Source organism: Bos indicus, chromosome 2, assembly GCF_029378745.1.
Source record: "Bos indicus isolate NIAB-ARS_2022 breed Sahiwal x Tharparkar chromosome 2, NIAB-ARS_B.indTharparkar_mat_pri_1.0, whole genome shotgun sequence".
Classification (NCBI taxonomy): domain Eukaryota; kingdom Metazoa; phylum Chordata; class Mammalia; order Artiodactyla; family Bovidae; genus Bos; species Bos indicus.
In genome coordinates this window covers 62,093,344-62,120,816 of record NC_091761.1, presented here as the reverse complement: position 1 = coordinate 62,120,816, position 27,473 = coordinate 62,093,344, and the positions used below count along the sequence as shown (strand labels likewise).

The 27,473-nt window shown below is 38.4% G+C and overlaps 1 protein-coding gene across 3 annotated transcripts in view; it reads left to right on the top strand.

Annotated features, from left to right (window-relative positions):
* Positions 1-21,438, top strand: part of RAB3GAP1 (RAB3 GTPase activating protein catalytic subunit 1) — a 111,383-nt gene extending 89,945 nt beyond the window's left edge. The window contains exons 18-25 of one of the 3 annotated variants that reach the window (XM_070768577.1): positions 5,214-5,351; positions 9,173-9,400; positions 14,093-14,189; positions 14,286-14,389; positions 14,514-14,629; positions 16,089-16,191; positions 18,655-18,675; positions 19,496-21,438. In XM_070768577.1, coding sequence (XP_070624678.1) covers positions 5,214-5,351; positions 9,173-9,400; positions 14,093-14,189; positions 14,286-14,389; positions 14,514-14,629; positions 16,089-16,191; positions 18,655-18,675; positions 19,496-19,732 — 1,044 coding nt within the window. In that variant the 3' untranslated portion in view covers positions 19,733-21,438. The remainder of the gene's footprint in view (positions 1-5,213; positions 5,352-9,172; positions 9,401-14,092; positions 14,190-14,285; positions 14,390-14,513; positions 14,630-16,088; positions 16,192-18,654; positions 18,676-19,495) is intronic. The other 2 variants (XM_019973500.2, XM_070768584.1) reach the window with 2 other exon arrangements.
* The last annotated feature ends 6,035 nt before the right edge of the window (positions 21,439-27,473 follow it).

Below are 27,473 nucleotides of genomic sequence, written 5' to 3'. Positions count from 1 at the left end.
GTAAGGATGTATAGTTGTTCTCCAACACCATTATTAAAAAGACCTACCTTTTTCCATAGAGTGGCAGTGATGTTTTTATCATAAATCATGTGACTGTATGTGTGTTGGTTTATTTCTGGACTGTTCTGTTAGTCCCTTTGTTTATCCTTGTGTCAGTAATGTACTGTTGTTATTACTGTAGCTTTATAAAAATCTTTCTGTCTTATAGTATAACTTTTCTGACTTTGTTCTTCAAGATTATCTTGGCTAGTCTTTTCATTTTTATGTAAATTTGGGAAACTATCCATTTCCACATACAAAATTATCCTGTTGAGATTTTAATTTATCAGATTTAGCATTGCATTGAATTGGAGAGAATTGACATATTAACAATATTGAGTCTCATAATCACGAAATGTCTTTCATTTTATTTAATGTTTCCTTTGCTTTCCCTTATCAGTGTTTTTTAGTTGTTATTTTTAAAAAGGTTTATTTGACTGTGTCGTCTTTGTTGTGATACGCAGATCTTCATGGCTTCATGCAGGATCTTTCATTGTGGCACATGGACTCTCTGGTTGCAGCTTGTGGGCTCTTTGGTTGTAGCATGCAGACTTCAGTGTGTGGGCTCAGTAGTTGTCAGACAGACTTAGCTGCTCTGCAGCATGTGGGATCTTAGTTTCCTGACCAGGGATCGAACCTGTGTCCCCTGCGTTGCCAGGCAGATTCTTAACCACTGGGCCCACCAGGGAAGTCCCTGTTTTTTGTTTTTAATATAGAGGTTTTTGTATATTTTTATTAGGTTTATGTCACAGCGTTTTTGATTTCTCAAATAAGGTAAATGGTGTTTTTAAATTTAATTTTTAATTTTTTCCCTGATATATAGCAATAGTTGATTGCTGTATATAGACTTTGAATCTAGCGATCTTATTACATTCACTTATTTCTAGTAGTTTGTGGATTATTTAGAGTTTTCTATATACACAATCGTGTTGTCTGTTAATATAGACAATGTGAATTATGGTTTTCTGAACTGGGCACTTTTTGATTGTCTTTCATGTCTTATTGCACTGGCTAGGACCTCAGGTACAGTGTTGAATAATGGACATCCTCTTTTTAATTTCAGAATGAAATCATGTGACAGTCTTTGAGTGTATGTGATGTATGTATCATTTATTTTATGAAGGAGATTCCTATTCCTAGTTTCTGAGAGTTTATATCATAAACACGTGTTGTATTTTATCAAATGTTTGTCCTGCATATTGAAATAATCATAAAATCATTGAGTTTTAAATGAAATAGTGTACGATAAGTAAATGATACCATGTTTAATTCAAAATAACCATTCCATTTTTAGCTATTATTTTCTGAGAACTTTTTCTTATATAAGACATAAGAGGCTAGTATTGCTTCCCAGGATGCAAGGATTTACTTAAAAGCTTTTGTGACTAGTTTTCGTATTCTGAAATGGGTTGATCACTTGTAATAATTATGCAGTGGGATATTGGGGATGTTTGTTTGATAATTTGAAACATGGATTCTGTTAACTTTATTTCCTCGTTCATATTGTTTCTTTGTGAGGTGGCTGTTAGTTACGACATTAATTTTGTTTGACAGGCCTAATCTTTTTGCTTCTTTATTTGTTTTAAAAGTAAATTATGTTTTAGATATTTCATCACTAACATTTAGTATTAGGACAGAAATATTCTAATACTGGAAACCAAGTACTTATTTTTTCTAATTTTGTTAGGGTGCATGCAGTTGACATTGAGGTCTTGTGGCACAGACTGAGGTTTTGGAATCTAGCAGAACTAGATTTATAGCCTGGCACCACCAATTATTACTAGAAATGCTAGTACAAGTTATATTCTTTTCTGAGCCTTGTTTATCTCTCAAAAAATACATTAGTTTTCATTTTCTAGAATTTTATATAAATTTTATATAATTACAGTAACTTTTTTGTATGTGGGAAGTCTTTCAGCATAATTATTTTGAGATTCATGTATGTTGTGGAGAATCTTTTGAAGCAGGAGTTCTTAAGTAGTGGATTAGAACCAAACTAATAGCGCTCAAAGTCAGCATCAGATAGATATCCTAGATCTCTTTAGTTTGCTACTTTTATGACATTGGGCAAGACACTGTCTCCACACTGTTTCACTACATGTTAAATGTCCAGTTCACTTCTCAGTGATGAGATCATGTACATGAGAAAGCTTTGGGTATATTCAGATGTGGTACATGTAAGAATTATAGTCCTGGGCTTCCCTGGTGGTTAAGAATCCACCTTGCAATGCAAGGGACACCAGATTGGTGCCTGGCCCAGTTAGGATCCCACATGCCACGTGGCAACAAAGCCCATGTGGCCACAAGTATTGAGCCCTGGCTCTAGAGTGGCAAGCTGCAACTGCTGAGGCCACTGCAATGAGAAGCCAGGGCACTGCAACTAAGAGTAACTGCCGCTCACTGTAACTAGAGAAAGCCCACGTGCAGCAATAGAGACCCAGCACAGCCAGAAAAAAATAAGTCTTAAAAAATAAAGGAAGAAGTATAGTCTTTATGCTACTTGCCACTTATATTCCTCTTTTTTTTTAATTTATTTTTTATTTAATATAAATTTATTTTAATTGGAGGCTAATTACTTTACAATATTGTATTGGTTTTACCATCCATCAACATGAATCCGCCACGGGTATACACGTGTTCCCCATCCTGAACCCCCCTCCCACCTCCCTCCCCATACCATCCCTCTGGGTCATCCCAGTCAGTGCGCCAGGGCCAGGGTGGGATGATTTGGGAGAATGGCATTGAAACATGTATAATATCATATGTATTCCTCTTGGTCATGTTTTTCACTTACATTTTATCTGAGTTCCCAGGTGGGAGGGGTAGTCAGTACCTCTTTCAGTCTCTTCCTTTCCTTTGGGAGGGGGCAAAATGACAATGAAAATCTTTTCATGGAAATAATGAGGGAGTCTGCTCTTAAGTATATTGCTTCATTGGAGATTCATGTAACTTTTGAATCTGAGGAATTTTGATATCATAGGGAAAGTAGAGTAAAAAGCTTATGATACAACCTAAGTATTTTGTCTATAATTGCAAACGTTTATTGAGTTTGTGCTCGAATTTGTTCTTTACAGCAGTGGATCACATAAAACTGGGATAATTGCTCAAGGTAACAGATCTGGGATTCAAATACAGGCATGTTGCTTCTAGAGCCCAAGCTCTTAACCACTCTGTCATGCTGCCTTACCAGTTATTACTCACCCCCAAGTATCAGTGACCTTAAAAGTGATGTATGTTTATTGTAGAGACAAAACAAAAACTCACAATTCCATAATCCAGAGGTAATCACTGTTAAAGTACTTCCTTGCCCTTTTTTCCTGTATCTACCCATTTCCCTGTTATATTGTACATTCAGATTCTTTGAATTTTCATGCTGTTATAAATGATGCTACAGTGATATTTTTAGAAGTGGAATTATTGGGTCAGAGGGCATGATCATAAATGCTTGCCATGTATTGGTGGCCAGATTGTTGTCCGGGAAGATTTATATTCTCTCCCAACAGTGTTTGAAAGTGTCCCTGAAGGGTTGTTTCAAAAATGAGGATGGGGAACACATGTATACCTGTGGCACATTCATTTCGATATTTGGCAAAACTAATAAAATTTTGTAAAGTTTAAAAAAAAAAAAAAAAAAGAGGATGATAAGGGAAAAAGTTACTTTCACAAGAAAAAAAGTTACTGTCTTCTGTTTGTTGCTGTGTTTTGAATGCTATACCTTTACATTTCTTCTACTTTATTTCTGAAAGATATCTGTGAAAATTACTTATCTCTGTGGCAGAGGTTCTCAACTGGGAACTATGTTTGGGCTCCCAGGGGTATTTGGCAAGGTCTGGAAGCACTTCTGATTGTCATGAGGTGGAAAGGTAACACAGGCAGTAGAGGTACTACTGCAATAGGCAGGAGCAGAGATACGCTGCTAAACATCCTACAATGCGTAGAAGAGGCTCCACAACAGAGAATTATCCAGTCTAAAATGTCAGTAGTATGAGACTGAGAAAAAAACTTGCTTTATAGTAAGCTCCTGAAATCTAGAAGGAATCTATTTATTGACAAGACACTTACTTCTGCTGGGTCTTATCCTATTATCTAAGAATGAAAGAGTTCATGGTTTTCTGGTTTTAACAACAAAGCAGGCAAAATTTGTTTAGTTAGTCTCTGACTTGTTAAGTTCTTCATATTTCAAATATAAAATTGAATGGAATCTGTTCTTAGAAAACTTTCCTCAACCCCTCTGAGCAGTTTTGAAATGTTTCTATCACTTTCTTAATGATTCTACAGTTGTTTCTTCCTTTAGAGTTGCCTTAGCTGCTGTTATATTTGGGGTTGCCATTAAAATATAGAGTGTCTCTGATTCCCAAAGTAAAAAACAACCAACTTCTTGTGGGAACTGATAATTTCAATGTATTTGGAACCTAAACTCAATGCAACTCTTCCAACATAAAACAGTTATTTAGGGGCTTTTACTTGGCATTCAGTTCATTTACCTTTATTTTCATACATGTATCAATTTTCTTCTTTCACTAGTTATAATAAAAGTCTAGTTGCAAGTAATAATGACATTCATAAAAATATTTAAGACTTTATTTCTTTATCATTGTTGGTATTCAGTCACTCAGTCATGTTCAACTCTTTGCAGTCCCATAAACTGCAGCATGCCAGGCTTCCCTGTCCTTCACTATCTCCTGGAGTTTGCTCAAACTCATGTCTATTGAGTCTATGATGCCATCCAACCATCTTATCCTCTATCACCTCCTTCTCCTCCTGCCCTCAGTCTTGCCCAGCATCAGGGTCTTTTCCATTGAGTCAGCTCTTCACATCAGGTGACCAAATTATTGGAGCTTCAGCATTAGTCCTTCCAAAGAATATTCAGGGTTGATTTCCTTTAAGATATCATTAGTAGGGAGGAAAATGTTCAGTGCATCCAGTTCCTCTCAAGAGGAAACATGATGATCTTATCTTTTGGGGAGGGGAGCACTGAAAGTCATGTTTATTCTTATTAACTCATTACTTTTTTGTGTAGGTTCCAAAAAACTTGAGAATTTCTTTGAATTCTTTTAAATACATATCTTGTGACTGCTCGAGCTGAAACAGTTGTTGTCTTTGTTCTATTTTTATAGTTCTGCTTTCTCTAAAAAAAAAGCTATTCATGAGCTTTGTCCTTTTGTGCTCTGCAGGAACCAGCACCTATGACAGAAGATCTGCTCGAAGAGCAGTCGGAGGTTCTAGCTAAATTGGGTACATCGGCAGAAGGGGCTCACCTCCGAGCGCGCATGCAAAGTGCATGTCTGCTCTCAGATATGGAGTCTTTTAAGGTGGGTCACACTGTCAGAGCTCGGGAGTCTGTTTTGAGCTATTCTGGGATGAAGCTGTGAAAGTCACTCTGTAAAGTGGTGTGAAGGCCTGAATGTCTTTTTTTCGTTAAATGTTTTGATTTCATTAGTAGTTATAACACCCTGCCTCCATCCCCTAAAGGTCACAGTCAAGCTTGCTTCTTGAATTTAAAAAAGAAAAGAACAATCTTTGAATAATAGTTGAAAGTTGAGAATTGAATCGTTTCTTTATGTGTATTGGGCTGTCTTCTTCCGTTGTGTCAGTCGATTTAATACAAGGCTTTTAGGAACCCCTTCAGATTTAACATAGGCTGGTTCGTTCAACAAACCTTTGATTGCCTACTTTGTGACTGGCACTGTGATTAGGTAATTAAGTATAATGGTTATCCTCAATTATAGTCTGTTGAGGTTGTGGGAGGGGATATGTAAATAATTATTAAGTGATGAGTTCTCTTAGGAAATCAAGGTCAAAAGGTGACTGACTCTACTGAGTGGGAATCATGGAAAGTTTCTCAGAAGAGTCACCTTTTAGGGTACGTAGGCATTTGCTACATGGAAAAGAATATTTTAGGCTTTAGATACAGGCCTGTATCTAGGACACAGAGGATTCAGAGAGTGGTGACACTTAAACCCAGGGATAAAAAGAGTCTTGTTGAATTACTTACTCTTGAAAGCAGAGGTACACCCACATACATTAAAAAGAAAACAGTGGGTAGTTCAGTGGGCCATAGGGTTTCCCTTTCCTGCTATTGATTTTCTGAGCTGTCTTTCATGCTCAGACTTCCTCCTTAACCTACTGGTACCTGCGATGGCCTCCATCTCTTCATTCCGTAGCCTCTCTTAGTGCTGCTTTTGTGCTATGTAGGCCAGCCTGAGTTTGGTATTTGAATGTAAACACTCCATGAAAACCTATGCCACTTGGATCTTGCCTGCTAACAAAGTTAAGTGACAGTAAAAGGGAGCTTTTTTATTCCCTGTTTTTTTTATTCCATTTTTTTGTTTACCCCATCATTCCTAAGAGAAGAAATCTTTAGTAAACCTCTTGAGCATTGCAAGTTTTCCTTAGAGATTAGAAAGATACAGAAAATCTTTGCATTTTGCTGTGAGACAAGAAAGAGCTGTGTTGTTTTCAAACAGATAGTTGGTACAGTGGATAAAGAGAAGCCAGTTGACTGTCAGGGCCTGTGTTAAGTCAAAAAAGTAGAGAAGGGAATTGGCATAGGGTTGTGCACAGTAGGAAGAACTGGCTCCATCGCAGCTGTTTTTTAACCCAACCGTTACCTGCCTTCATGATCGTCTGTCCCTATCCTACTAAAGTGTCCTGTAGAAGCATGTGCAAGAGGAATTCCCAATTGGAACTGTAAATGCTTTTTCCCATAGAAACATATCTGCCTCGCATGGTAAGGTGCTGTATAATTCCTTTAACACTGTACTTCAATAAAACTGTGGTTCATTAGACTCTTTTGGACTAACCTGGGTAATGTACAAGTCTTTTACAGTGTTTTAACCAGAAAATAGATTGTATGTCAAATAACCAACTTAAATATCTGCCTGCCCCTATGTGGGAGTCAGATAACATATTTAAGGAAATACGTAGTCACTCTAAAATAGGTATGGTTCCCTTTCCCTTTTTGTATAGGGATGTACTGGGGCCATGGGACTTTCCCAGAGCTGTGGATAAATGCTGATATGTACCTGAGGTGCTTAACACGGCACAATTCCAGAAGGACAGGGCCTATTCTAGAGCATGCCCTTGGAGTAGATACCTGTAAGAGTAGAAAGAAGATAAGCCGTAGCTGAAGTGAATGTTGAACCTCTCTTGCTGGCGCTGTGTACTGTCTGGTATAAGGACAGCCAGACAGAAGAATTCTAGTGTGAAATCTCTTCCTTTAATATATTCTGTAGTATAAGAGTTCAGTATTGATTTCTTTTTTAGGTTCACTGTCTTCACTCAAGGCTTAGGTTCACTCTCTTCACTCAAGGCCTGTCTCTCTATTTTCCTGAGATGCATTCATGTGGGTGTGGTGTTGCCTGGTTAATATCCAGTCTTATACATGAATTCTGAATCATGCAGTAATCTTGACCCATTACATTTCACAGCCATTTTTTGTTGCCATGATGCCATAGCTCTTAGAAGCTGATGTGGTTGACTGTCAGTTAGGAACCCTCCTCTGATTCCTCATCCCTGTGAGGGCTTCCTAAATTGGTGGGCATGAGTATACTGATAGCCAGTAAGCTCAATAAGGAGAAACTGGCATTTTTGTTCTTTAAATTTAAGACTAACCATTCCTATCATGTTGGTTTTCATTTTTGTCTGAGGTTAATTTAAAAAAAAAGAAATTTAAAAAGAAAGAAAATGACTTTCTGCTTAGCACTTTTTAGTAATGCCTACGTAGCTATTTCAGGCAATTAAATATACTATTCATAGCAGGATGAATATGTTGTGGTAGAGAATTATAACCAGAAAGGAATGTATTTAATGTGTGTACCCTTTGAGTACTAAAGGAATGACATATATGCCCGTCCTTGCTGATGCTGCTGCTAAGTCGCTTCAGTCATGTCCGACTCTGTGCGACCCCATAGACAGCAGCCCACCATCTGCCCATGATAATCCCGCCGTCCCTGGGATTCTCCAGGCAAGAACACTGGAGTGGGTTGCCATTTCCTCCTCTAATGCATGAAAGTGAAAAGTGAAAGTGAAGTCACTCAGTCGTGTCCGACTCTTAGCGACCCCATGGACTTCAGCCTACCAGGCTCCTCCATCCGTGGGATTTTCCAGGCAAGAGTACTGGAGTGGGTTGCCATTGCCTTCTCCATGCCTGCCCTTAGTACTCTTAATACATTACTGGGCTTCCCTTGAGGCTCAGTGGTAAAGAATCTGCCTGCAATGCAGGAGACATGGGTTCGATCCCTGGATGAGGAAGATCCCCTGGAGAAGGAAATGGTAACCCACTCCAGTATTCTTGCTTGGGAAATCCCATGGATAGAGGAGCCTAATGGGCTGCACAGTCCATGGGGTCACAAAGAGTCAAACACGACTAAACAACAACGACGACAACGGTACATTACTGGACACTTGTAAAAAGACCTCCATGTCTTATTACTCACACTGTGAAACCTCTCTTATTCAGGCTTGGATGTAGAATTACTTAAAAAATTTTTGGCATGCATCATTGTTAATTCTATAGAGTTATCCACTAAATAAAGCTTTAATTAGTTTGGTTTCAGAAGCCTGAAAAACAGTAACTTGAATTCCAATTCCTTAATAGCACAAAAGCAGTTTATGTGATGGTAATTTGTTATATAAGGCACAAGAATTTGATGGCTGAATAGAACATTTTCGAGGTTAGCTGATGTTTATTGCAGTACCAGTATTGACTTACTGAGGGAAAAAAGCAAAAGTTTTCCATCATTGAGTTATTATTCTGATCATGTTGTGTATTATTTAATTTACTTGACTTGAGCTTATTGATGCTTTTCTAAGTATTGAGTAGTTATTACACTATAATTTTAAACTAACTTATATAACTTACAGTCTGAGATTTATTTTCACTTTACATCAGATTTTTATTTCCAAATTCATCAAATGAAAATGTTTTCTTTTTCTATAAAATGGAGGCAGGAAAAACAAAGTACTTTGGTGCTTTAATATCTGATGTGATTTAATGGTGACATCCAAACTCAAGTCACGTACTAGATTTTGTGAAGATTAGTCTTTTTATGAAAATGAAAGAACGGTTTTGAAAACATGTTTATCAGTAACTGTTGATTTTTGATTCTGCTGAATTTTTTGTCTACTTTAGGCAGCTAATCCAGGTTGTTTTCTGGAAGATTTTGTGAGGTGGTACTCACCTCGGGATTATATTGAAGAGGAAGTGGTTGATGAAAAGGGCAACATGGTTCTGAAAGGAGAACTGAGTGCCCGAATGAAGATTCCAAGCAATATGTGGGTAGAGGCCTGGGAAACAGCTAAGCCAATTCCTGCTCGAAGGCAGAGGAGACTCTTTGATGACACACGGGAAGCAGAAAAGGTAACTGAGGTTTGGGTATCTAATGTGACTGCTAATTATTATTCTAATATTTAAAAAACTATGACAAGATACGAGAACTTTGAACATACTTGAGAAACAAAGGTTTGAAATGTTATGAGCCTTTTATATATCTAATATTCACATTTAAGGGTTTAGAACTGGTTACAAATAGACCAAAGAATAAGACCTGCATATTTTACGTAAAATGCTCATTCTTGGACCATCAGCATATGTCAAAGCCTTAAAAATGATCATGTCCTCTGACCTAGCAATTCTACTACCAAAAAAAATGTATTAAGGAAGTAATGAGAGAAATATATAAAGATCAATGTGCAACAGTGATGTTCGAGAAGTTTTTTAGTGAAAAAATAGATACAACCAAAGTTTCAAAAAATAGAGCGTTGTTTAATAAATTATGGTATAATCATTTAGGATTATTATTATTCAAGAGCCACATGAATCCAAAAACCCCACAAAGAAATGAAACTACTGCTAATTTAACTTAGGATAGAAGTAGAAGAAAAAAAAAAACCATATCAAAAATAAAGACTAAATTACATAGTACCCACAGAAGAATAGGTTCATATTTATATTTAATAAAAGGCATTGAGGAAGAGCATTAAAATAACCAAGAGAAAGAAAATGAGATAAAGGAGTAAAAGGGATTAGAGAGAAAGTAGTAAAACTGAAAGATAGGAAAAGTAGAAATAACACTCATTTTATCAGAGTCCTTGAAGCAGAAAAATCAAAACACTGGAACAGAACTAAACACTTAAAATTGTAATCTAAGAAAACTTTCTGAAAATGAAATAAAATCTGAATTTACATATTAAAAATGCTCATTGGGTACAGGGGAAAATTGATTAGGTGTAGTGAACTCCAAATTTTACAGTAGTACTGTAGTACTACTAGACCTTAAATATTTAAAAAAAAAAAAAAAAAATTCTCAGACCTTGCAGGCAAAACATGAAAATAATTTACAAGGGCAAGAGAATTAGACAGTTGTCAGATTTTTCAGTAGCACAGCAGTGTGGGGCAGAGTTTTCAAGAAATAAAAGCAAAAAATACAAATTAAATATTTTACATTCCACCAAGATGTCCAAGTAATCAAGGCTATAAAAAAATGTTTTCTCCATGGTTTCGCACATATAACTGTATACATAGGCCCTTCCTGAGAAATCCTCTATAGCTGACCTGTCCAGTAGAACTTTCTGCAGTGTTTAGAATGGTCATAGCTTCGCTGTGCAAATTGTAGCCCCTGGCTACACATGGCTGTGATGAGCTCTTGAAATGTGAGTAGTAGCATAGGAACTGAATTTTTAAATGGCTCTCTGTAGCAGGTGGCTGCCTTATTGAACAGCATAGTAGAGAAGAATAAATTTAACCAAGAGGATGACTAGGGAAACTGGCAAAGGGCTAACGGTGAGCATTTCATTTCTTTAATTTTAGAGCTAAAACTAAAACTAGATGGGGTCATGGGTAGAAGAAGAATATGTAAAAATTGTATATTAGGGCAAAATAGAATGCATCTAAAAAAGTTGGGATGGAAAAAGAGGAAGAGGAAAGTAGAATGCAGTCATTGACTGTTACATAGATAAGAGGTGTAATCAAAGGATACTATTTAGAATTATCAGACCATAATTTTATAAAGGAAAGATATAAAGATACAAAGTTCATAAAATAAAGATATAAAGGAATTAAGGGCAGCAGAAAAAGGTAATATCACAAGAATGAAAATATGAACCTTCCTAAGTACAATGGAAAAATTATTCACAAGCAAAGAACACACACCAAATAGAGTAATACACATTATAAAGATCATACTGCATACAGAGTAATTGCAAAGTAAGATAGTCTTATAAAACCCATGTCTGTGCTGTAAACAAGGTATTCTGTGACTCAAAAAGACTACAAAATAAACAGTGGACAGAGATTTACCAGGAAACATTAAGAACGCAGGGGTTATCATCCAGATGCCAAATAAAACAGAATCAAAGCAGAAAAGCATTACAAGAGATACATAAGGATGCTTTACAGTCTAAAAGTGATATTTCACAATGAGAATATACAGTTGTCAATGTTTATGCACTGGCTAATGTGATCATTTGTATAAAACAGAAATCATGGGAGATGCGAGGAGAAATAGATCAAAACACACTAGTAGCAGAGTACTTTAACACACTCCCAGTGTACAAGACAGTCAAGTAGACAAAACTAAACAAGATCATCAGTAAGGTTGATCTTTTAGATACATTGCAAATACTATATCTTGATAATAAAAACGGTCCTTCCTTTTCAAATGCACATGGAACATTCACCAAAACAGTATGTTAGGGTGCAAAGAAAACATCAGTGGGTTTCATGATGGAAATAACACCAGTACTCTGATTGCTGCATTAAAATTAAGGATAATGGGTTAGATTAAAAGTATTTGATCAATGTTAATTACATTCTTAATTTTAGGAAATACAGGTATTTGGAGATAGAGGGATATCCTGTATGGAACTTGATCTCAAATTATTTAGAAAAACAATGTTTATATGTATATATTGTATGGACCTACAGAGGAGGAGAGTTGCATGTGATAAAAAAAAAAGAGAGAGATGAGGTAAAAGGAGATGAGTGCAGACAAAGGATGTACAAATATTTTCTATTCTTGGAAATTTGTTTTTCTGTAAGTTAAGGAAAACAACATTTGTAATAGTGTTAACAAAAATGTTCAATAGTGGGAACTCTTATTACTCTATATAAGAATGAAAATCTGTTTAAATACTTAGTAAAACAATTTGGAATATGATTTCAGTATTTGAAAAATAATAATTTGGCATTGTTTGTTTTTAGATAGATACCCTGAAGAAATTCCTCTACATGTATGCCACAAACTTATGAAATAATATGAGAGAAATATTATTTTAATAGCAAAAAAATGGAGGGGTGCATTTTAATATATCAAGTTATATATACCATGTATCAATATCTATGTATCTCAGAAACAATGCTGAATGAAAAACAGGTCACTGAGGGGCATAACTAGCAACAATCTGTTTATACGAAGATTAAAACCAGGCAAAACTAAACAGCACATTGTTTAGGTCTATGTACATATGTGAGATAGCTATGAAGAAAAAGGAATGACTAGTAGTTACTTGAGTGGTGGAGTGCATGAGCGAGGGAGTCTTGATCAAGGCGAGCACGAGGAGCACTTGGAAAGTCCCAGTATCTTCTGTTTCTTAAGCTGATGGGTATGTAAACAAGTGTTTGTGTTTTCTGTATACAAAATACTCTGCTATGTGTAAAAAACATTTTTTAATTTTAAAAATATTTCAAAACATGAAGCCCTTCTAGGCAAATAAATTTTTTTTAATATTATTTATTTATTTATGTCTGTGCTCAGTCTTCCTTGCTTCATTGTGCGTTCTCTAGTCGCGGAGTGTGAGGGCTACTCTCCAGTTGCGTGAGGGCTTCTCTTGTCGCGGAGCACAGGCTCTAGGCATGCAGGCTTCAGTAGTTGTGGAGCATGGGCTTAGTTGCTCTGCGTCATGTGAGATCTTCCTGGACCAGAGATAGAACCTGTGTGCCCTCCAATGGCAGACAGATTCCTAACCACTGAACCATCAGGGAAGTCCCAAGACAAATAATTCTAAATCATAAGTCATTAAATGACCAGAGCAAGTTTTGAAATTGTGTGTATTATGAGCTTTTGTTAAGAAATCGCATACACATGTGTATCTTTGTGTTTAGGCATAGAAATAAGCCTGAGAAGATAAACACAAAACTGTGTTGTTCCTTAGGATGTAGGATTTCTAGAGAACTTCTGCATTATACTTCTTTGATTGTTTACTTTGAGATCTGTGAGCATTTTTCAGTCACAATGATACTATACTTCTTTTGTCTTTACTGCTGTTGAATAAAGAGCTTAAAGGTAGGGACCATGTGCTACACATGCCTTCCTGTGCATCTTTTTAATCAGAAAAATAATAAATCTTCATTTTGGAGAAAACAATAAAACAAAACAAAATATTTAGAGGAACATTGCTAGCAATGTTTAGAAATCCTAAGTGAGGAAAGCAGGTTACAAAACAGTATTTTACATAATATTAGTTTACTTAGGTGGCACTAGTGGTTAAAAAAAAAAAAAAACCCTGCTGATGCAGGAGACATAAGAGACATGGGTTCTATCCCTGTGGGAAGATCCCCTGGAGGAGGGCATGGAAACCCTCTCCAGTATTCTTGCCTGGAGAATCCCATGGACAGAGGAGCCTGCTGGGCTACAGTCCATAGGGTCACATAGAGTCAGCCATGACTGAAGCGACTTAATACACATGCAAATATATGATGTATATTCAAAATCTTGAAAAATCCTGCAGTGAAAATGCTCCACCATTAACAGTTGTTATCTCAAGGTGGTATAATTTGCGGTTGGTTTTAGTGTTCTCTGTATCAAGAAAAAAACATTATGAGAGTATTCACCATTATTAAGGACTGAAGTTCTTAGCTCTTTCCAGTAACATTATTCTTACCTTTGGGAGTAGCAGCTACTTACCTGAAGGAGTAGGATAGGTACAAAGAGAAGAGAGCTCTTCTCTACTCTTGTTACAGGTATGAATTCAGGGGAGAGAGATCTTTTGTAAATGGCTGCTGTCTTCTTTGGCAGCTGTCTTGGTCATTTATCTAACTTTGTGTCTCCTTCAGGTACTGCACTATCTGGCAGTCCAGAAGCCGGCAGACCTTGCTCGGCACCTGTTACCCTGTGTAATCCATGCAGCTGTACTCAAGGTAAAGGAAGAAGGTAAATGTCTTATTTGATTAATCATTAGTTCATTTCCAAAATGAAGGTAGACTTTGCCTAACTTTCCAGTGGTGGCTTTGATCTTTTTAAAAACAGAAAGTCTAGAAAACATTTCTTCAGTGAAGAAGATTATAAAGCAGATAATATCCCATTCCAGTAAAGTTTTGCACTTCCCCAATCCGGAAGACAAGAAATTGGAAGTAAGTCTGATCTTGTCAAATGTTCTTCCCAGTTGGCAGTAATTTTTAAAAAAATACATTTTTAAAATGCTTTGCTTTCTTTTGCCTTTTTCCAATGTATGCTTCTCCTCTTTTGCACTGTTAGGAAATCATCCATCAAATTACTAATGTAGAAGCTATAATTGCCAGAGCCCGCTCACTGAAAGCCAAGTTTGGAACTGAGAAATGTGAACAAGAAGAGGAAAAGGAAGATCTTGAAAGGTAATTGCTATATGACTAACTCATCTTTGTCTCCCGTAGGAAAAGCCACCATTTTCTTTAGAAAATTTTCAGTGTTGAGGTTCCTTTGTAGTGCTCCCGTATTATTTGTAACAAGCGTTGGTTAGAGACAGAAATGTTTGTTTATTATAGGATTGACCTCTCTTGTATTTGTGAGTACTTGTCACTTGTTTCCATTCCTCCCACTTTAAGAATGAAGTCTTCCAAGTCTTCTAGGAATGTCCTTGTTTGCTCTTGGAGCAGTTGCCTCTGGAGGAACTGGCTGTTCATATTCACTCTTGTTACTGGAAACTTTGCTTCCCACTCTCACTGTTGTTAACTACAGGCAGACGTGTTCTGAAACTGTTTCTGCTCAACATTCTACTTACCAGTTCTAAACAAGAGTTGTGATAGCAAATGTGCATATCCTCTGTCCCTTGTGAATATGTTTTGAAAGAGTGACCAGATGGCCTTTCCAGGATGAGGCAAATGATGGAGTCAGTCTTTTCCTCCTTCTGAGATTTGGACCATTTCAAAGGGGGGCTGTCAGCACACAGCCTCTGTCCATTTTTGCCCGAGATACTTGAAAGGATGATGTTGTTTTAATAGATGAGAAAGTGTTTCCAGATTAGCTACTTCAGTGGGTTGAATTTGTTATAACTAAAATTTTCATCAGCCTTTCCAAGAGAAATAACGTTATTGATGTTAAATAATTAATATTATATGACAAGGCATTTGCTACAGCTTTTAACAAGTTCTTGTTTGAATATTATGTCTTTTGTTGGGTGAAATTTTCTCCCAGCCTTCTTTGCTCTTGAATATTCCTTCCTTTTAAATGAGGAGAATATACTCTAATCAAAGGAAGTTTCTAAAATAGTAGTTCGAGTTAGCGAGCAGGTGGTGCGAGCTTGGTGGCTCTGTGTCTTCGACTCTCTTAGTTCCACCATACGTTGTCTGTGGTATACTTGGAAGATGAATGCTTCCAGTACATAATGGCACAGTTTACAATTGAGACTGTGCCCAGCAAAACATATTTTAAGTGCATGCACACACACACACACACACACACACACCTCTTAAAAGAACAAAAATGAAAAACAAGGATCATTGCTTTGCTGTCTAAATTAAATGTGGTTTTTGTTGTTAAAAACATTAAAAAAATCTTCCTTAGTATAACATTGTCTAAGCTTCTAGTCTGAAAGAAATAGACTGTTTCATCTCACACTTTGACAGAGATGGGCTTTTTGAAAAAATTTATAAAAAGAGTTGAAAGGCATGAAGCTTGTCATTTGAGCTGATTTTAATTCCAAATGTTGATCTATCCTGTTAAATTTTCACTCCAGCCTTGATGTAGGGCTCACCAGTATGATTTTGAGTTTGTCCCCAAAATGAGTCAGGGAGGACTGACCCAGTGTGAACTGAGCAGCTCCTTTCCCATCCTTTCCTTCCCTCTTTCTCCCAGGTTTGTGAGTTGCCTTCTGGAGCAACCCGAGGTGTTAGTCGTTGGTGCAGGCCGAGGACACGCTGGCAGGATCATTCACAAGCTGTTTGTGAATGCTCAGAGGGTATGTGAGATTCCTTCTTGACTGTGTCATGCTCTCTCCAGGCCTCTGCTCAGTAAGGTACTGTTTTGATTCCCACACATGAAGCTGCTAAAGGCACTGGGTTCAAACATTGAAGAAATAATGACTCTAACACTGACTTCTTAGTCTTTGAAATCCATCTGCTCTTTTACACATTTAAATAAAATGAGAAGTTTATTTCTGAAATTTGTACCTAAGTTTCAGAAGTTAGAATGGTCTGAAATTCCTTGTTAAAGAATCCGATAGAGACTTGGGTAGCAATGACCAGTGCAGTGGTGTGGAAAAAATGTTTACTGCTGTCAAATTAGAATAGAGTTTAGTTTTACTGGTTTTCAACTCCATGTACTGCAAGTGGATTCACAACTTGGCTTGTGAAATTGCAAATCTTAACTATTTTTATAACAGTGAAAAGATATAACTTCAAAGTTTTCCTCAGAAAGAAGAGCAAGATTCAGATTTTTAGGACAGTGGAAACAGTCTTCAGCATAGAAAAAAAAGCCCAATTTGAAAACTTTTCTGTCATTACCTTTATTGATGAAAGGAAATGTTTAAAAATTATATGGTACCTTCTGACATTCTAAACCACTAAGATTTGAATTTTTTATGAGGTTGGTATTAGTTATACTCTATGTTGACTCTTTGTGTACAAATGTTTACTGGTTGTTTACTGGTTAAGAGGTGCTGGCTTTTTGCACATGAGTCTCACATTAGGACTTCTTAAAGACTCTGATAAAAGTATTTTGAAGCATAGTAAATATAGGGTGCCCCTTCTGCAGTACTGTCATGACACTTAGGATGGCCCAGTTTTGGAAGTGTAATTTTTCACAGTCAAATAGGGAAAAGGATTTTCATGGGTTTATCCGTGAAAAAGAAACTTCATAACCTCCTTTGAGTCAGTCTGGAATGTATCTAGTTACTATATTCAAAATCATAACCAGATATGTTCATCTGAATTTTTAGCAAGAACTGAAACCTGAGATTATTTATGGGATGGCAAACTAAATTTAAGGATTTCAAGTTAAAAACCAAGTATTTCCTTATAAAGTTCTAGAAAACAATAGATACTTACTTCGATTTATTATGTTTCTGACTCTGGCATGAAACAAGAATCAGGTTTGTTTTCACATCCTATAATATCTTTGCCAGTTTACTAGCCAGAGCCTCACAAATATATTTCCTTATTAACACCAATATGAATTTTCCTCATACTGCAGAAATTCTTTTCTTAATGTTTAAAACTTGTTTGTTAAGATTTAAAAATCTAAAGTATTTAGATTTTTAATGCTAAGAGTAGAACACTCTCGTTGTTCTAAATAGTTAAGCAAAATTATTTTCCCCAATATGGAGATAATCTTTTCCCCCAAGATTGTAAGCAAACTCTTACTGTTGTAAAAATTTGGATAGTACAGAGAATTATAAAGAAAAATTAATGACCCTAAAAAAATTAATCACATTAATCTCACTACCCACTGATGATCACTGTCAACATTTAACATCTAGTATATTCAAATATATGTAAATTTTACAATATAGGATTATATTATTTGTTCTTATTTTCCATCTAATGTGATTATTTTTCTCATGGGTAAATATAGGACTATATCATCTTTTCACTGGGCTCATTGTATAGCTAATCTCCTTTAATGGATACTGAAATTGTACATTTATCCCACGTTATGTAATTTTCAAATATTTCAAGCTTTCAGACCTTGTAGTGAATGTTTTTTACAGATTCAACAGACTGTAATCCATATAACAAGCACCTGGTTGGTCTATTTTTAAACTCAGCTCTTAAATATCTGGGTAATTAATGGAAACAATTCAGGTTTACTCCTGTAATTTTTCATAATTAACTAATACTTTATATCAATTCTATTAAATCAAGATTTTAACATTTTTAAAGTTAGAAAATTTTACTGAAAATTTTTTATACCATAATTTTACATATTTCAAACTTTTCCTTAATATTAAATTTTAATAAACTTTCATCATGATTACATTTATCATTGTTATATCCATATTTAAATAGAATTCTGCAAACAAATCACTGATTGGATTTTGCTTTGGTTGTGCTAAATTAAGTCAGACATCTAATCTTAAATTCATTGGGTTATCTATTTTCAAGCCATGAGTACTTTGTTTTAGTATTTTTAATCTTGTGAAAGAGCTAGGTTTTTGCTTAACATTTCCTCATTAAGTGACATTCTGTACGTTGCCTGTTGAGCCATCAGATGCATGAGTGGTGGGATTTGTCTGCTCAGCTGGATGGCTAGGTGTGTTGTATGTGGTGTGTTTTTTGTCTTGATATTCTTTTTGATAGGACCATGTTCCTTAACGTAGTGCATGCTGTCTCTGAAATAATCTTGAAATCTCTTGTCTAGCTCTTTTTAAACCATCTTGCTTGTTTCCCTTTCATCACTGTTTCTTTTCTCACCCTTCCTCAAGCTGACTGAGTCTTCTGATGAGGTAACAAAATAGCCTTTGTCCCTTGTAGTTTCTTGTTTCTTGTTCCTTCCCATTTCTCTAACTTCATAAGGTCATTAAGACTAACCAACCTCCTCTTCAACAGTCTGGGTTTGGCATACCTTTCTTTCTTACATTTCATATTTCCATTGCCAAAACAACTTTTTTCCTGAAATTAATGGTATTGTGAAAGAAATATAGTGATCAGAGTTAAAATAAAAGCTCTTGTTGAATATATGTTTTATGCAATTTTAATGAAAAAATAGATGCCTTTAATGTTGAGAACTTCTCTTTTGTGGCCACTGCTACATTTCATGGATCTCTCTCACTTCTGCATCACATTAATCATCTGGCAAACAAACCAGTGTTCCCAGTTTTAATTTGACAAGTGAAAAGAATGGAAAGAATCGATAAATATCATCTTTCCAGACTCTGGAGAGCAGCAGTTCCTTACTGGACTGAGGACAGCAGACTTGGACTTCGGTCGTTGCTAGAAGATTTGTATAGAAACCAGAACAGCTCCATTTCCCCTCTTCATCAGATGTCTGAATATGGCCCTCACTTTCCACAGCAGATTGCTTGGCTGTCATTATCCTCTGTCTCTGTCACCAATTTATTTGTAATTTCTGGCTGCTCACGTAGTGTTTCAAGCTTCTTGCATTTTCTGTGTTGTGATTTTTGAGCAATCATAACATAATCAATAGCATTACTGAGTAACGTAGAACATTTTTTCGTATTTATCATGCTTATTCATCTGTCCTTCAGAATGATCGAAGTTTAGCATTCAACTTGCTCTTGAATTTAGCATGTGATTCTCTTCAAGGCTGCAACCATGACTCCAGCGGAGGAGGAACTGAAGAGGATGGGCCCCCCAGAAGAGAAGAGGCAGAACTTGGCGGCAGACTTCCCTCCCCCCGCGGGCCGGGAACTCATTTTGCGCACAGCCGTTCCCCGCCCTGCTCCCTACTCCCGGGCTCTGCCTCAGCGCATGTACAGTGTTCTCACCAAAGAGGATTTCAGACTTGCAGGTGCCTTTTCATCAGATACCTCCTTCTTCTAGCTCTTCTTGAGTCCCTTCACTTGTGGCTTCGGAGACAGTGCTGACCCCTTCTGTGGGAAGGAAGCTGCGTCAGTCAGAAGCTGAGAGGCTGTGAAGAGGACCTGTCCTGTTCAGTGATTGAGTCATACCAGCATCTGAGAGACTTTCTGATGGGTTCCGTAGGATCTTGGTGGGGGCAGAGGGATGGGCTTCAGCTCTTGAAAGATTTCTGCTCCAAAGAGATTGCCCTTGTTGGGGATGGGGAACAGGGAGGAGACAGCAGCAGTTCTCTGTACTCACTCCCTCAGGATTGCATTCATTTCTTCTCTGTGACTATCCCATAGGCTGTTGCCCTGCATTCATAGTCTCTATAACCACTTATGTTTATTAGTATCAAGTATGCAAAATGGAGTGGAGTATCTGTTAACCCAGATTTCCAGATATTTTGGTAGTAGCTTCTACTCCCAGAATCTGTGTTTTTAGAATCCTAAATGACATTCTGTTTATTCAGTCACCTGGTGGCAATCTTTATTGCACTAATTAAGTTTTGATGAGCATTTTGAATATTCTAGGAGAAAGCCTGAAATTTCACCTAGTCTGTGTTTTTCCATGTAACTGGGACTTAAATGTATTCCTTCTGATTAAAAAGAAAAGTATATATTAAATGTCACTGCAAATTAGTTTTATATATCTCTTGTAAGGTTTGTTTCTCTGACTTGTTTTGCCTTCAGTGGGCTTCTGTGGTGGCTCAGTGGTAAAGAATCCGCTTGCCAAGGCAGGACATGCGGTTTCAGTCCCTGGGTCAGGAAGGTCCCCTGGAGAAGGAAATGGCAACCTACTCAAATATTCTTGCTTGGTGGGCTGCAGTCCTTGGCGTCGCAAAAGAGTTGGACACAACTTAGCGACTGAACAACGACAACAAGCCCTGTAAGATACCACCACGAGGGTTGTTGTTCTCTTTCTTGCTGTACAGCATGCGTTCCTTTTTTTGTAGTTACTGGATGGATACTGTATTAATGAAGTAGAGATGAGCACATGCTAAAAATATAGCCTCTGTATATAGAGATTATCATGCAGTTAGTATAATTTGGCATATGTGCTAATATAATTAATAGAAGATAACTTCAGTGAATTATTTTGCTTTTGTATTTTACTTAAAATGAAGATAATTGATGGGGGATGTGTGATACCCAGCGTAAGGATAACAGCAACATATTTCTAGTTACATGATCAAGATTTATCAAGTCTGTGTTGCTAAAATGGCCTCTGTTCAGTAATCTTAAATCTATTTTTAGGCCTAAAATTCCCACCTTAAAGTTAAAAATGATTATACTGAAGCATAGATCTTGGCTATGTAACTTAAAAGAATTAATACAACTCTGTAAGCCCTGTTACATTATTTTGTAAAAACAAATGTAAATGTGTGTACATATATGTATATATAAGCATATATGTATGTATGTATGAAGTGTGGGAGGCCCTGATTGATTACCTCTGGCCTTCACAGCACTTTACTCTGAGATACTGGTCTTTGCTGCTGGGTGAACCACATACTACAGGCCCGAGGACTGAGCGCAGTCCCAAGTATTAACGGAAAGCTTGTCTTTCAAGGACAGAGTTTGTCTGCTTTATAATGAGAAAGTTAACAACAAAGAAAACATTTTTCAAAGTGGTTGGACTTCAGAAAGGCTTTGTGAATCTAATAAAAGGGAAGGTATTGTTCTCTGGCTAATTTTCTCTTCTTTTTACCCCTCCATTGGCCATTTTGTTCTTAGTTAGTTTTATGCTGGTCTCAGATTTTCCTAAATAATTGCAGCCTTCTGAGTCTTGGCAAAGATCTCAAGAACACATTGTGCCTTTTTTAATGGCAGTTATTCCATTTTACTTTTACTGTATTTATATGTTTGTTTATTTTAAAATATTTTAAAGTACCTACTTCATATCAGGTACTGTACTAGGCAATGAAGATAAAACAGAAACCAAACATACTCCCTCCCTATCAGTGACCTTCCTGTCAGGCAGGGAAGGCTGTGGTTACATTGCCAAAAATGGAGAGTACAGTCAACTCAGTGGTATGAAATGAGGTCCAGGGTTTGTCATAGTAATTCATTGATTTGTTGTTATTGGAGACTAATACATTCAGTAATAGTGAATATAAGGGGTTATGGGAGACAGTTTTCATTCAGGCTGTAGGGATCAGGAAACTCTTCCTAGAGATGATTTCTAGATTGAGAGCAGAAGATGAATAGGAGCTGGGAAATTCCCTGGTGGTCTGGTGGTTTAGGACCCCACACTTCACTCTGGGGGCCTGGGTTTGATCCCTAATCAGAAACTAAGTTCCCACAAGTGGCCAAAAATAAAAAAGATGGTGAGTAGGAGCTAAGATGGGAAAGTATGATAAATTGTAAAGAACTACAATATTTTTACCATCCTTGTATGTTTGCCCCTAATATAATAATTGTGTCGCTGCTCCCAGGAAGTGGAGTTTATTTTTCCAGCTCTTTGTTCTGGACTTAGCCATGTCTGTCTTTGGTCATCAGAGTGTTAGCAAGCATACAGGGTTTGTTATGCAGCAAAAATTAGCTGATACGGGAGGGCATAGGAAGAGTGTTACAGGTAGAGAAAACAGAATGGGCAGAAAACTCAGAAGCAGAAAATGTATCTTTGGAGAATAGCCAGCATTTCACTTTGGCTGGGTGTGATACCCAGAGTAGAAAGAGGCAAGATATGAAGATGGTAAGGTCACTGAGGCTAGATGGAATTCTGGGTAAAACACAGTAAGAAGTTCAGGCCATTGTCTCCAGGGCATTGTTGAGTTGCTGGAGTTTGAAGAGAGGAAATGTGAGTTTTAGACCACACTAAATGGACTGGAGAGGCTAACAAAGTATTTACAGGTCCTAGGTCTGCTACTAAATTGGGAAGTAGCAATTATATCATCAGTGTTTCTTTCCCCCCCTCCTTTGTGCTTTGTAACCGTGTTTCCATTGTAACTGCTCATGGAACCAACAGGAAATATCCTCTCATGGGTCTTGCCACCTATATGTTCCTTTGTTATTATTGTTTAGTTGCCAAGTTGTGTCTGACTCTTTGGGACCCCATAGAGGGCAGCACACCAAGCATGTGATGTGATCTACTGGAAGAGGGAAATAGCAAGCCACTCCAGTGTACTTGGTGTGAGAACCCCATGAACTGTATAAAAAGGCACCACCTTAATAATCCAGATTTTTCTTCAGGATGGGATTTTTAAAACCCTCTTGAAATTTATTTTTATATTCCATTCATTAGTTTAGCACATCTTATTTTCTTGTTGTTGTTCAGTCATAAAGTCGTGTCTGACTGTGACCTCATGGACTGCAGCATGCCAGTGTCCTCTGTCATTCACTATCTCCCAGAGTTTTCTCAAACTCTTGTCCATTAAGTCAGTGATGCCATCTAACCATCTCATCCTCTGCTGCCCTCTTCTCCTGCCTTCAGTCTTTCCCAGCATCAGGGTCTTTGCTAATGAGTCAGCTTTTTGCATCAGGTGGCCAAAGTATTGGCACTTCAGCAGCATCCTTCCAGTGAATATTCAGGGTTGATTTCCTTTAGGATTGACTGGTTTGATCTTGCAGTCCAAGTGACAGCACATGTTTACTGAATGCCAACTGTGTGCCAGGTACCGTTCTGGGCAAGGGATATAGCAGTGAACAAGACAGGTACAAGGCCTTCATGTTTACAGTGAGGGATGAGTATAGTCAGATTATCTGAGTGAGGGGAGAATACTTTCTAGACAGGTGATAAGGGAAGGCTGTGAGGCAGTGACAGCAGAGACCTGAATGAAGTGAGGGAACTGGCCTTGTGGATGTCTGGGAGATGATCTCGGACAGGGGATAGAAAAGAAGGGGGTGTGAGGAACGTGGTATGTCAGAGGCTCTGAGAAAAGGCCAGAGTGGTTGTAGAGATTATAGTAAGTGAAGGAAGGGAGAGTAAAGGAAAGACAGTTGGACAGACGTGCAAGGACCAGATCTACACTAAACGTTAGGAGGTGATTCATTTTCTTAACTGAGAGGGAAAGTCAGTGGAGAATTCTGAATGGGGGAGGGAGGCATGGTGTCATGCTAGAGCATTTGGAAGCTTCACTCTGGCTGCTCTGTGGAGAATACACTGCGGAGGCGGAGGTAGAAGCAGCGACACTGGGAGTGTTGATGGCTTGGAGCAGAGTGGCAGCAGGGGAGGGCGTAAAAAGTGATCAGATTTGATATGTGTTTTGAAGGTGGAATGCACAGGATTTGCTGATGGAATTACTGAGGGTATGAGAAAGGATCATAGATGACTTGGAAGTTTGGGACCTGAGTGAGTGAGTGAGTGAATGAGGCTGTCATTTACTGAGATGGGTACGACTGTGAGATGGGCAAGTTTTAGGGGCTGATGTGAGTAAAGATTTTGAGTTAGGGAAATTCCCTGGCAATGCAGTGGTCAGGACTCTGCACTTCCACTGCTGGGGGCACAGATTCAATCCTTGGTTGAGGAACTAAGATCCTGGCAAGCCGAATGGACTCGCCAAAGGAGTTAAAAAAAAAAAAAAAAACTATAAAAAAAGATTTTGAGTTAGGATATGTTAATTTTGAGATACCAATTAGTTACCTGTGGTTGCCAGCATCTAAGATGGTCCCAGGTATTCTCCACTTCTTCTGTCCAGATTCAAACCCTTCTGTAGTTCCCACCCCCAAAAAATTGTACCAAGACTGGTCTTTGCGAACAACAGAACATGGAGAAAGTTGGTATGTGACTTCCAAGATGACTTCCCTGGTGGCCCAGTGGTTAAGACATGCATTTCTACTGCAGAGGGTGTGGATTCAATTCCTGGGTGAGGAACTGAGATCCTGAGTGCCAAAAAAAAAAAAGATTTCCAAGATTAGGTTATGAAAGACATTAATCTGAGTGCCTTTCTCTCTTGGATTACTCGTGGAAGTCTACTGCCATGTCACAAACAACCCTAGGGGGAGGCCCATTTCTGAAGAATGAGGGCTCTGCAAGTGGCCATATATGCTTGGAAGCAGGTTCTCCTCAGCTTCAGAAGACTGCAGCCTCCTGAGGGACCTTGAACTAGAATTACCCAGCTAAGCAGCTCCTGGATTGCCAACCCTCAAACACTGTGAGAGGATGTTTGTTGTTTTAAGCTTCTCAATTTGGGGGCCATAGGTTACATAAGCAACAGATATAATTGGTCCCATCACTTCATGGCAAATAGATGGGGAAACAATGGGCTCCAAAATCAAATCCAAATCCAAATCCAAAATTTTGGGCTCCAAAATCACGGATAGTGACTGCAACCACGAAATGAAAAGATGCTTGCTCCTTGGAAGAAAAGCTATGACAAGCCTAGATAGAGTATGAAAATGCAGAGATATCACTTTGTTGACAAAGGTTTGTATAGTCAGAGCTATGGTTTTTTCAGTTGTGAAAGTTGGACCACAAAGAAGGCTGAGCGATGAAGAATTGACACTTTCGAACTGTGGTGCTGTAGAAGACTCTTGAGAGTCCCTTGGACAGCAAGGAGATCAAACTAGTCCATCCTAAAGGAAATCAACCCTGAATATTCATTGCAAGGACTGATGCTGAAACTGAAACTTCAATACTTTGGCCACCTGGTGTGAAGAGCCGACTCATTAGCAAAGACCTTGATTCTGAGAGAGATTGAAGGCAGGAGGAGGATTGACAGAGGATGAGATTGTTGAATGGCATCGCCGACTCAATGGACATGAGTTTGAGCAAACTTCAGAGGATAGTGAAGGACAGGAAAGCTCGCCTGCTGCAGTCCATGGGGTCACAAAGAGTCAGACATAACTTAGCGACTGAACAACAGAACAACAGTCAAAAGTGATTAGATTGGAGTTTAAGGAGAAGGTTAGGGCTTGTGCTATAAGTTGGGAAGTATGGGCAGCTGTAGAACAGTACTGAGACCCTTCAGAAGGAGATGCTGTAGGGGCTGAGCCAGAGGTCAGAAAGAGGAGGAGCACAGCTAGAGGATACTGAGCAGGAGGATCCACTGAGGTAGAAGGAAAACTGGAAGTGTGATTTCCTAGAAGTCAAGAAAAAAAATCTTTGAAGGGAGTAGTTGATGAACTGTGTCAAATGCCATTGAGACATTGAGTAAGACGCAGACAAAGCACTGGCAGGTACCTGTGGTTGCAAAGTAACAAAGGCATCAGAGAGGGAATGCAGTTCTGGGAAAGAACAGAGGTGACTGCCGGAAGCCATGATTATGTCCCCTCCAACTGTGGGCATACTTAACACTTCTGCCCTAAGCTAGATGGGCTTTTGGTTGCTGTGCACTATTCCTTGCCAGGAACTGGAGAGCAGGGGGCAGGAGGATAGGATGAGGACTCGGGCAAGAGTATGAAGCTAGTTGAGTCTGTTACAAGCCAGCTGTGACCCACTCTGTTTGCCTGCATGCAGAGTAATGGATAGGACTGGGCATTCGGCAAGCAATGAATGAATGAGTGGATGCCTCTTGGTGGCAAAACTGTTGTGTTTGAATCTTCTCAACTCAATTTCTTTGTCACCGGGCACCATGAAACCAGAACATTGCAGAATATTAGCTCCTGAAAGCCAGAGGCCTGCTGCTGACATTGCTCCAGCCCTGAGAAGTGGGCTTGGCATCAGCCTACAAAAGTGGGCTCGCCTAACTCAAGAAATGCAAAATAAAGCTAGTTCGTATTCACATACATAACTTCTTTGCCAGCAGTGTTTCCCCTGGGAGCTTGTGATGTCTGACCGGTGGTCATTGATAAATTCCCCAAGTGAAGGCTGACCTACAGCAGGGACCATTCCCAGGCTGAGCTTATCTGCTCAGGTAAGCAGCTGGACAGAAGACCCCTCCTTGGTCCCCACCCAGAGAGGACAGGACTTGGCACAGTCCCTGACTCGTTCTCTGGGGTCATGCTCCTCTTGGCCCCTCCCCAAGGCCAACCTCACTAGTTCCTGGAGGAGATCCTGATTCCGACTCAGAGGCACATGCCCTTCCCCCCGCTTTCCAGCTGAGTGAGCCTCTCTAAGAAAAGTACATGTCTTCCCTAACAGGCTGAAAAAAAAGCTGAAATTTTTATTCCATGAAGAACCATGATAGAATGTTTGTTTTCTTCTTAAGTTTTGCAGATTTGTTTTCATCTTTGTTCCAGAACAGGTAAAGCGAATTACTTGTGAGGGAGATGTTTGCAGGCTGGGCTGGTTCGTGCTGGAGATGCTGTTAGTTGGGTTCAAAGCTGTTAAGTTTAGTGTCTGCAGTACATAGCAGGCTTGTGATAAAAACTATTTCCCAGAAGAGAAAAAGAATTCACCACTGTATTCATTTCCTAAGGTTGCAGTAACAGAGTATCGCAAACCGGATGATATTAAATGGCAGCAATTTATTGTCTCATGGTTCTGGAGGCTCCCAAGTCGGAAATTAGAGTGTTGGCAGGACCGTGCTCTCTGAAGCCTGTTGGGGAGGAGGCTCCTTGCCTTTTTCTGGCTTCTGGTGGTTGCTGGCATACTTGGTGATCCTTAGCTCCCAGCTGCAGCACTTTAGTCTCTGCCTTTGTGGTCACAAGGCAGAATATGCCTCCTACCCCCGTGCGTCTGTGTCTCTTTTTATGACACCAGCCACCCCACTCCAGTACAACCTCATCTGAACTAGCTACCTCTGCAGTGACCTTATTTCTGCACCAGGTCACAGAGATACTGGAGTTAGGACATCAGCATATCTTTTTTTCAAAGGGGGCTGAGGTCACAATTTCACCCA